The sequence below is a fragment of the Notolabrus celidotus genome, chromosome 15, assembly GCF_009762535.1.
Source record: "Notolabrus celidotus isolate fNotCel1 chromosome 15, fNotCel1.pri, whole genome shotgun sequence".
Lineage (NCBI taxonomy): Eukaryota > Metazoa > Chordata > Actinopteri > Labriformes > Labridae > Notolabrus > Notolabrus celidotus.
In genome coordinates this window covers 24,253,775-24,264,465 of record NC_048286.1, presented here as the reverse complement: position 1 = coordinate 24,264,465, position 10,691 = coordinate 24,253,775, and the positions used below count along the sequence as shown (strand labels likewise).

Here is a 10,691-nt window from a genome sequence, read left to right as displayed (position 1 = left end):
TTTTTTTTTCTCCTTTCTTTTTGTTGCAGCTGGTAAAAACGAGGCAAACTTTAATTCTTATACTTATTGGTAGCTTGTAAATTTCCTCACATGGCCCAATGCATTCTTAATTTAATGAAATATAATTTAGTACACAGTAATACTCTATGATCTAGAGTAAAAATGAAAATATGTCAGTATATAATGTGTATGGATACTAAGTAAAAAGTAAGAGGTATTTGTAGGATTCTGTTAGTTAGCTTTTTTTTTAGAAGCAAGCGAAACATGAAGCTTTGAATAAATGTTAGCTACAAAACATGTTGCAATAAGGATTATTTGAGGCATTCACAAGATTGAATTGACTTTTACACTGATAGAGAATAATACCACCTTGTCCTAGAATGATATATGTATTACAAATGCAAAAAATTGCATCATTTGTCATCTTTTTTTTTTTTCTCAGGAAAGCTTCCCTTCGTGCCTGCTCTAACTGTGTCCCCATAGAGTTCAGGCTTGCATGACACGCCTGACCCTTAGTTTCATCACTTCCTTCACCCAGGTCTGACTCCTTCACAGGCCTGTTCCTCCTCACCCCAATCCAGACCACAGTCGTTCTCCTGTCAAATCTACAAAGAGGAAGAGAAGAAAGCAAGAGAGACACAATGACGTTGAGTTTTCAAACCGCAAAGGCAAGATTTTTAATGTTTTAAAAAACGTATGGTCTCCTCACTATGTGTCGAGCAGCAGGATGGGTTGCTTTATAGAGTGAAATCGTTTTAAAACACTGTATCTCCAACCATCCCTGAAATGTTCATTAAGTCCTATCAAATGCCAACTGAGTTAATTTAGCCTTGTGTTGATGAAGGTTACTAAGGCTTAGTTCTGTTTGGATGTTCTTGAATCTATCAAACCAAACTCTCACAGATTTTGTATTGATCTAAATGTCAGTGCATGCTCAATTGCTGTCAGCCAAGTTGGCTTCGCTGCAAGAGAACTGATTGGCTTGATTAATTGTCTATACCTCCAACCTAACTGTCTTGGAAACCATCAGACATCACCAGAACAAGAAATAACCTCTAAGTTCAAAGGCTGACTTTTTGTAGCTTGTGGTATAGCCACAGTTTTGTTTCTGTATTCCCCTGAAAAGATTTCTGGGCCAAGATTTTTTTCCCCTTGACCTGACAATTGCATAAAGTCAACCGTATCTTAAGAAGCAAGATTTGAGTTTGAATCAAAAGCTGTGTCCCAATTCATTGGCTGCATTCTCTGATGGATGCACTTTAGGACCAATTGCATCACAGCAGTAGTGATGTTCGATACCACTGTTTCCTTTTCGATCCGATACTGAGTAAAATTCAGGCTGGTATCGGCGATACCAATCTGATACCGATCCGATACCAATCACTACACAGCTGAGCATCAAAGGCTGCCCCATTTCCAAAGCTGCTTTCAAGGCAGCCGACTAATGCATACTTATTTTTCCAGGCCACTAAGGATCCATTGGGTCCAGTAATTGTGGCCCAACGTATCCTGTAATGCATTCATTTCAACAAATTGATAGTAGACTCTCAAGCAGCCATGTAATACTTTCTGCAAGGGTTAATGTACAGCCAGCAGGTAATTATGCAAATTAAAATCCTGACAGGGTGAGCAGGACCCTATTTCTAAGTTCTAATCTGGTTAGCCATTGAACTATATATTACTAGGCAACAGGAGCAGCACTTGGTGACACAAGGGATAGGCACAGCTGGTGACACTAACAGGAAATCTTCTACAGACTAGACTGTCTAATTTCACTTCTGCCATCGAGGTCAACACAGTCTAAGAATGTGTCTTTTGAAGGATGCAACCACTGAAATTGGACACAGCTTGGGATTAAAGCTTAATTTACCTGTATGCAGATGGCTGTTTGAAGAGATTAATGAAATACTAAAATGTTATCTGGGTAGTTGGGTTGTTCCTAGATTGCATGAGGTTAGCCACCATGTTTGCTTCAAATGCTCTCTACACACTTTATTTCTACATAAATGTAGAAGCAGAACCCGTGGAAACACTCATTTGACAACACTTATAGAAGAGATGTCAGGCAGACTAGATGGCATGAGCAGATGCTTTCAGACAGGAAGTAACATCACCCGTCCTTCCCTCTTTGCCCTGGTCAGCACTTTGCAATTTCAACTCCCTCACTTCCTCTTTCTCCAAACTACATGCAAAGCACACTCATTAAGACTTATTTACATATTATCATACCCACAGATGAACAGCTTTGTTTACTGATGCTAGAATACAGGACCAAAAAAGTAAGTGCAGCCATGCTGTGCTGGATGCAAAATGAAACCAACTAATATACATCAACCAGAAATCATGTGATTTCATGTAAGTGTGACTGTTGTGTGCAGACATATTTATGGCTTAGCTCAGTGGCACTTCAGACAAATAGTTATTCCTGAGCTCAATTCCTGAAACATAAACCTTCTCTTGTTTTTCCTCAACTCTTGCTCCTAATCATAATTTCAGTGCTTGGAGAATCAACATTGTGACCCTGGGCTGGTGAAACAGTTACACAATTATAACTGTGAATATTATTTCAAAATAATCAAATGACACAATCCTAATCTTCTGTGCCCAGCTGGAGGGAGAACCTTCTTGGCACTGGGTGTGTATTGATTTTGTTGGTTCTCTCATCTGGTATGTTGACAAGAGGCAAATAAATACTGGGAGGCTAAATGATGCTGTTAAATGTGGTTTCAGTGATTTAGGAAGTTGGCTGTTCACCTGAAGGAAAAGGACACAGCAGCTTCAGTGTATCAGCTCACTGAGCTGTAGCTGCATAGGCCTACACTTATTTAACACACAGAATTTGTCTTTTTTAATCAATGTGTCTTTACTGAGAGGACATTAAAATGCTATGATTTCGCCTGAAGTTACACAAGTACTAATAGTCAAGATATTTTGCACTATGCAGTCGATGTGAACCCTAGGGGACTGCCTGTGCAGCTACTAGTGGCTAGATTTCTTAATCAACAGCTAGAAAGATAGCTTTAGCTTAATGTAGCTGCTTGCTAGTTACCCAGCTCATACTGTGAGAGTGTAAATGTCCAAAAGTTATCAGGAACTTTTATTTTTTTTTCTTCTATCTACCTTATTCCCAGAGTTTACTACTGCAGAAGTTATTACAAGTTAGAGGAAGTAGCATTAAGCTAGTTAGCCCAAGTGGTTTACTGCCATGGATCTAACCTCCAACAGCAGTCCAAATTATGATTTATTGCTGTGTATTTGCTAGCTGTGTAGCCTTAGTGGGACATTAATGGCTGTGACTGCTGAAAATATTTACATTTGGCAAAGTCGTGTTCAGAAGACAACAAACCTCTACTGTCGACATCCAGTGACTGTTCACCATGAGCAACAAACAGGGTAAGTGCTTCCATTATTTTTTGGACTGTTTGTTGCATAAACCCTCCTTGCACTTTGCATTTCTGTGTAAATCAATGCCTAATTCTGAAGACAAAGAACATTATTAAAGTTAGTTAGTTTATTATTGGCTATACCTCTCCTAAAGAATATTACATAGCAAAACCCTATTTTGAGAAGAATGTGCTAACACTAGCTGTTAATTAGCTTGTGTTGGCTATTTAGTAACATATAAGTATGGCCAAGAGTTCCCACAATTAATGTCAAATACAGCCCTTATTAGGGATGCACCGATCCGATCCTGGTATCGGATATCGGCTAGATCGGACTCAAAAAGCTAGATCGGATATCGGTGACAAAGGGCCGATATATAGTGCCGTTCCATATGGTAGAGTAATGATGATAATAATACGATTTTATAGAACTGTATTTTATTATATTTTATATTTAAATTTTAGGTATTTAAAAGCTGGAAGAGAGAAACAGCATCTCGTTTTTCCTGTATGTCTCGTATATACAGTGAAAATTTACAATAAAAATCTTTGAATCTTGAATCTAATGTATTCAATGATTTTAATTCCAGCCACGGGTGCACTGTACTTCTGTGGGAAACACTACATTGACATATTTTTTATTTTCTCATTTGAAGCAGTTTTTTTTATACAGAATATTTAATTCCTCTTATCCACTGCCGAGGTTTACAGTTGAATTGTAATATCTGTCGGTTTTGAAGATTAACTCACCAAACTGCTGGTACACATTTATAATCTCTTGACTAATGATACTGTCAGTTTAAAAATGTTCATTTTATTTAGGTTTACAAAGTCAGAAAAGCCTGAAGTTGCCAAAACATGATTCTATCCTCGCATTAAGGAATAGAGTTTGTTAAATCAATACCAGGATCGGATCGGCTAGTATCGGTTTCGGCAGATACCAAAGCCCAGCTATCGATATCGGTATCGGGACCTAAAAAGTGGGATCGGTGCATCCCTAGCCTTGATGTATTGTTTGCCTTAAGCTAATTACTAAAAGTACTGTAAACCTAATTCTTGGGACTGTTGCTGCACTGTAAGTCAATCACAGGTTAGCTGCATATATGTATGGAGATTTGTAAAAGTTTGCTTGAAGATAGGATGATCAAAGTATATTTAGTTAGTTATGGCTTGTTCAGTTTAGTAAACTGTCTGTTTTTCTTCAGGCTCTTCATCCTTTTGTTTATACATTGAACTAAGAGCTTAGGACACATTTTCAAGGTCCCCCACCCTTAAAGACAGATTGTCTCTCACTCTAACACAGACTTCACATTTGTCTCTATTGCTTTTAGAAGGCACCGATTCACTTTTCCACTGTGTCACAGTCAGTTTGTCTTTCTCCATTAAAGCTCTGATGTTCTGGAAAGAGAAAAGCCCAGACTCTGCACGGACACTTTTTATTATTCATTACATTTTCATTCTTTCTATCTCAGCAGTGGCTGGCCTTGTTGGTGGTGCAAGTGGCATAGCAGAATAAACCACATTTCTCTCATAATGTCCAAGATCTCACAATTTATCAACAACCTTAGTATTTATCATTGAAGAGCGCTAGTTGATTTTACGTAGCCTGCATCATCAGGCCATAATTGCCTCATTAAAAGGTCAGAAAAGTGTCTGAACTGGCTCAAATCTGCCTTTATATCAGGTCAATATATGTTTAATCCAAACAAATGCAATATGCTTTCTTTTTCATATTTCTTGATAAACAGTTAACAGGATGTTGAACCCAGGGGGTTTTCTCTTGAGCTGCAAGTAACAAGTGGTTGCGCCATTACAGGAAGTAGCAAAAGGTATGGGAAATGAAATGCAAGCAGTGTTTATAAAAGACGAGGTGGTTCATCAAGTGATGGGTTAAAATTTTGTCACCGAGTTATTTGTGGCCTGACCCTTTGCACGCCAGTGACAGACAGAGCAGCATGGAGACGCTTCTTTTTCTATTTCCTCAATTCAACTGCACAGCCTCAAAGGAGGAAGCATATTTCAAAATGTTCTGTCCAGAGGACCTGCGAGCAGCAAAGATGAAGGACGATACTAGCAGGTTGGTCCAAGAACCTCAGAAGTATTTAACTGTTTCTCTTATTTTAGGGGGTTGTGTTGTGTTTTTTGCATTAGTTGATATTGGATAATGTTAGAAATGGAGAAAGTAAAGATTGTTTCACATGTGAAGTTATTGAGGAACAGTTTCATTCTGCATGGGAAGTTATATTTAGCTCAAGAATGACTTGGTTAAATATATATCAGTTAAAAGACGTTATGTTTTTAACCATGGTCTTGTCTGGATGACTGTTAACAACTAAAGTTTCCATGTAGGACTGTATTTTTTTTAAAAGGTGCTGTTCCTCCATGATACGTCTCTGCTGCCTTTTTGTGAAGAACGCGTGCGCATATGTGACTTGTCTTGTGATTTCGAATGTCACACAAAGATGTTGCAATGTTAGAGATGTGTCTGAGTTGAAATTCTCTGATAAGTTGCTGATTTGTTGCTACAGCTGAACAGTTTGTGTAACTTCATGTGTTTTCTTCTCCATTTGCAGACAGAAAGAGAAGGAGAGGAAGAGCCGATTAAGCCTTTTTCTCACCAAGTCAGGCTCTCACGAAAATGTCAGTCCACATAAAAAGACTAACACGACGCCAAACAAGTGAGGCAAAGTCCATTAATTTCATAAACAAGCAATGTTGATTTTGACTGGTTTTATTCATTATTAACCAAAGTTTGAGCAATTCATAACCCAATGCACACGGCAAGAAAAACACAACAATTCATGATAATCCAAAACTCATTTTGCCGCATCATTAGGAAAGACCTGACCGCATCTCTGATTTTTTTTCTGCAGTATCTCACCAGAGGCAGCTCTGCAATGGAGTGACTCCTTTGAAGAACTGCTGAAGCACTCAGGTCAGTTTAACGCCCCAAAAACTTCTCAGAAATGTGTTGACTTGCTGTCAAATACTTTTTCTTCTGCTGTCAAACAGTCTGCTTCATTTGAATAGTAAACTGGTGAGAAGTGCCAGAGGAGATAAATAGTTAATGGGGAGAAGTAGAGAGTTTCACTACAGCTTTTAATGTTTGTTAGCACAGATAGTTACACAGAAACTGTGCAACTTCCTCATAATGACACAAAGTGCACTTTAGTGGCACACTGAAACACTGAAAACCACTGTGTTTGCTCATTTGGGAATGCTTAATATGGCTTATAATGAAGATAGTAATAATGCTCAAGTATATTTCAGCCGTTAAAAGTTTGTATATAATTAAAATGTTAATGCAGAGGGGACAGTTCACTGACTTTCAAAAGAGGAAGCTGTGGAGAGTCTATTCCTTGTTTTCACATACAAACGAGCAGCAGAAAATACAGCTTGTCCAGTTTTCCTTCTTTGTAAAATGTCAGTTTTGAAATGGTCTGTCTCTATTTCTTTACATCAGACGGGGTCGAAACCTTCTCTCAGTTCCTCAGAACAGAGTTCAGCGAGGAAAACATCGAGTTCTGGTTGGCCTGTGAAGAATACAAGACCATAGATTCTGAGACGAAGCTGCTGTCCAAAGCGAAATATATTTATACAGTTTTTATTGATTCGGACGCCCCTAAAGAGGTACGGTATGGCATGTTTATTTATCAGAAACTGCATGAATGTAAATAGGCTGTAAAGAAAAGCTGCAAGGCTTAAACAATGCATGCATTTGGGCATTCTCTTTCCCTTATTTGTCACTGCGGACTGCTGGAGCTTTCAAATATTTATGTCATTGTAATAAAACTAAGAGTGGGCGAACTGCAAAGCTCTGCATAGTCATGAGCCTGCAGCAGTTTGACCTTTGTGAACAATCGTTAGGAGCAGCAGCTCGCTTAGGTCGTGCATTTAGGGCTGCATGAAGTGCTGCAAAGCAGGTCGGGTTATTTCTGTGGGAGACAGGAGCGGTTTGAGACGTTTCCATCCCCTTTGCGAGGATGATGCGACCACCATTCACTGTGCTTCCTGCCTGCGGCACATCTGACCGTTAAGAGTTTAGTGTCTGGTCTGAGGTTTTGACATCTCTCTGCAGAGCTGCAGAGAGCATCGCCCACACACTTTTAGTTGCTGATAAATGTATGAGTTAAACATCTTTTTTTCAAAGTAGTATAAATGCATGCAAAATCTTGAGTGCTTTATAGTGAGATCCAGATGTAAATGAATGCAACCTTTCACTGAAATGATGGCATGAAATGCTGTTCTACGCTGATGGTTGTTTTTAGAGCTCTTTAAGTTGTATTAGATACTGATGGGGCTCTGAAGAGGCCTTTCAGCTGTTACTTTAGTCCATAAAAAGAAATGAGCTTTTAGAAAATTCCCGCCATTGTTCTTATCAGGATTTTAAACAAGTCATACACAAAAACAAAAAACAGAAAATAAACCTCTACCTGTGATAATATCCAGCACAAAGATGATTCACAGTGACAGGATAAGCTTTAAACTTACATTAGCTCTCCTTTTAGGTCTCAGTCTTATCGACAAAAGAGCTGAGTCATAAATAACACAGAGTGTAGCTTTGGTTCACCTTGGGAATATATCACAGCATGCCAAGTTGCTGCTTGTTTCCTTTAGGAATAAGATCCTCTTTAGCCGTTGTGGGGGGGGGCACAGACGTCTCAACAAAAAAGGAGCTAAAGTGTGTCTTCACAGTCTGAAATAGTCTTTGCACTTTTTATCTCACGGCTAATTTTGGGTTTTCCCCTTTCTTCACACCACTATCTTGTATGCTCTCATTTGAACCTGCTTTTTGTGTTGTGCAGTTCTTTATCTCCATTAACATATATCTGACAAGACTTTGGTATCAAAAGCTTCATGTTTTCCATTGTTGCTTGAGTGGTATTTGGAGGACCTCTTTAGCATGTAAGAAAAAGACCAATGGGAGAGCAAAAGAGGCATTAGAGGCATCTGAAGACCATATAGCATTCTTTTATGTCTTAATAGAGTGTAAACTAGCTAACTATGAAACAGCTTACTGGTAGATTTTAGACTTAAGGTCCAGTCTCCAATCTCAAGTTGCCAGTGAAACTGTAAAACATATCCAGGACAGGGTGCCAGTTTGGCTTAGCGGTTTAATCGCACTCCCTGTGTGTAGAGGTTGCAGTCATTGAAGCAGGCGGCCCAAGTTCGATTCCAACCCTTTGCAGCTTGTCATTCCTCACTCCGTTGTTTCCTACTCTATCTACTGTCCGATCCTGATTCTTGAAATATTGTACTTAATTTCCAGGGGCTAAGTCATTGTAAGACGATAGTTGGTTATTAACATTTGTCTTGTTCTAAATGTAGTCAGATTCAAACACAACGGAATCATTAACTCATTTTTCATTCACTTTCTTTCAGGTCAACATTGACTACAACACCAAGATGACCATCCAGAAGGACATAGCACAGCCCACAAAGAGCTGTTTTGATGCAGCCCAGATGAAAGTGTACAGCCTGATGAAAAAGGACTCCTACCCAAGGTTCCTCCAATCTGACATTTATCTGCGTATCACCAGAAGGAAAGGCCCCGGGGCCACCATGTTTCGCAGAAGGTCACGTTCCTGTGTATTCAACGAGAGAGGCGAAGCCAGGACTGAACCCTCAGTCTGGTAGTTGTAGCATTGCAGACAGAAGACATAATTCATGGTTTGCAGATCAATTGTTTCAGTGAGTGGTGCAGAGGCTTATTACACACCGATCTGTGTCTGTCGAGTGTGATATTTTTCATACACACATAGGTCAGGATGTATAATCTCAAATACATAGTAACAAACAAGTTAGCAGCTAGAATTACTGTTGTAACTTTCTTGCTTAAAGTTGATTGAGTCGCAAGTGTGTCAGTATAAATGCAGCTACAAACATCAGCTGGTTAGCTTACTTTAGCATAACACCAAATGGGGAAACATCTAGCATATATCTGTCCATAAGTAACAATTTACAAGCCAGAAACCACAGGAGTAATACAGAGAGACTTTGTGACAGACATTTCTTGGCTTGTTGCAGTAACGTCCTGGGACATCCCCAGATGCTTACCTGATGATGGCAACAACACTCAATGCTAACTTCCTGCTTGCTGTATTTTTGTATCTGCTACACAGGGACTGGCATTTATCTTTTGACCTCAGTGGTGAATTACACAAGTTCTCAAGTTGTTTGAAGTTTTCCTTCGAACAACACATTCACAAACCTCTAATTATAAGGAGATATCCTGCCGAACAAAGTCGCAGCAAAGTGCATCAGCCTACTGGATACTTTGCTGGTTGCCTGCCTCACTCTGACAGCAACACTCAATGAAGATAAGCTAGCAACCTGTTTCCCTTTGTCTTCAGTCTTGATGCTAATTTAAGCTAACTGGCTGTTGGCAGTAGCTTTACATTTACCATCCAGAGAGGTATCAACACTTCATCAGGGTGGGGGTTAAACTGGATCCAAGGTAGCCTGAGCATATCTTTAAGCACCATCCTACACATCGGATTAGCTTTTTAAAGATTATACTGCCAGGACATCTGAACCATGTTGTTCTCTGAAAATGATGGACACCTTTGGCTAACCAGAGCTGAGTCTTCCCAGTGGTCATGGTATTGAGTTTTTTTGCAGCACTTGTGGAACAATATGTCTGCTCTCTTTCTCAAAGGCACTTTGCTGTTTGCGAATTGAAACTTAATTACTGTTGTGACATTGTCTCAAATCTTGAAAACTTGAATGATAGTTGGATGGTCGGGGACAGAGTTTCAGCTGAAGTGCCTTCCTGCACTGAGGCCACTCTTCTTACTTCAGACACATTACGCTTCAAAAGCTTTGTCTTCAGGTCCAGCTATAGCACCTTATTTTGTACAGCATTGACACATTTAACACGTAGTAGAAGCTTATTTCACCTTGATATTCAGTCTTGCACTGTCCAACCCCTTCCAGTCTATCATGCAGTGGAAACCTTCAGCCATGACTGCAAAACCTTGAAACTTTTTAATGAGGGATATATGGTATTAATCCCATTTTTCACAAACAAATGCATACTTCTTATTTGAATACTAATAACATTAAATAAATTATGATCGCTTTTTCAGTTTCCATCCATCCAGTGTAATTTATGTCATACTATGATCACAAGTTTTGCCTTCCTATTGTAAAATGTACATACTTTGATATGTGGAAATAAACACTCTCTTATTAAAGCAGTTTTAATGAAGCCTTTCGTGTCATTAATTAGATTAAATGACCACATCTAAACAAAACAAATTGAGCAATAATGTGTACGTATACTCTGGAGAGGAAAATGGTGATTGT

The 10,691-nt window shown here is 39.1% G+C and overlaps 1 protein-coding gene across 4 annotated transcripts; it reads left to right on the top strand.

The window, feature by feature from the left end:
• Positions 1–2,786: 2,786 nt before the first annotated feature.
• rgs18 (regulator of G protein signaling 18) lies at positions 2,787–10,593 on the top strand. Of its 4 annotated transcripts, none has more exons than XM_034702478.1 (6): positions 3,363–3,393; positions 5,382–5,460; positions 5,957–6,061; positions 6,257–6,318; positions 6,847–7,013; positions 8,766–10,593. In XM_034702478.1, the coding sequence occupies exons 1-6, from the start codon at positions 3,378–3,380 to the stop codon at positions 9,018–9,020; spliced, it is 684 nt and encodes a 227-aa protein (XP_034558369.1). In that variant the 5' UTR covers positions 3,363–3,377; the 3' UTR covers positions 9,021–10,593. The 4 variants fall into 4 exon arrangements, with proteins under 4 accessions (XP_034558368.1, XP_034558369.1, XP_034558367.1 ...); XM_034702480.1 differs by lacking the exon at positions 3,363–3,393 and adding an exon at positions 5,132–5,212; XM_034702477.1 differs by lacking the exon at positions 5,382–5,460 and having other exon boundaries at positions 2,787–3,393.
• Positions 10,594–10,691: the final 98 nt, after the last annotated feature.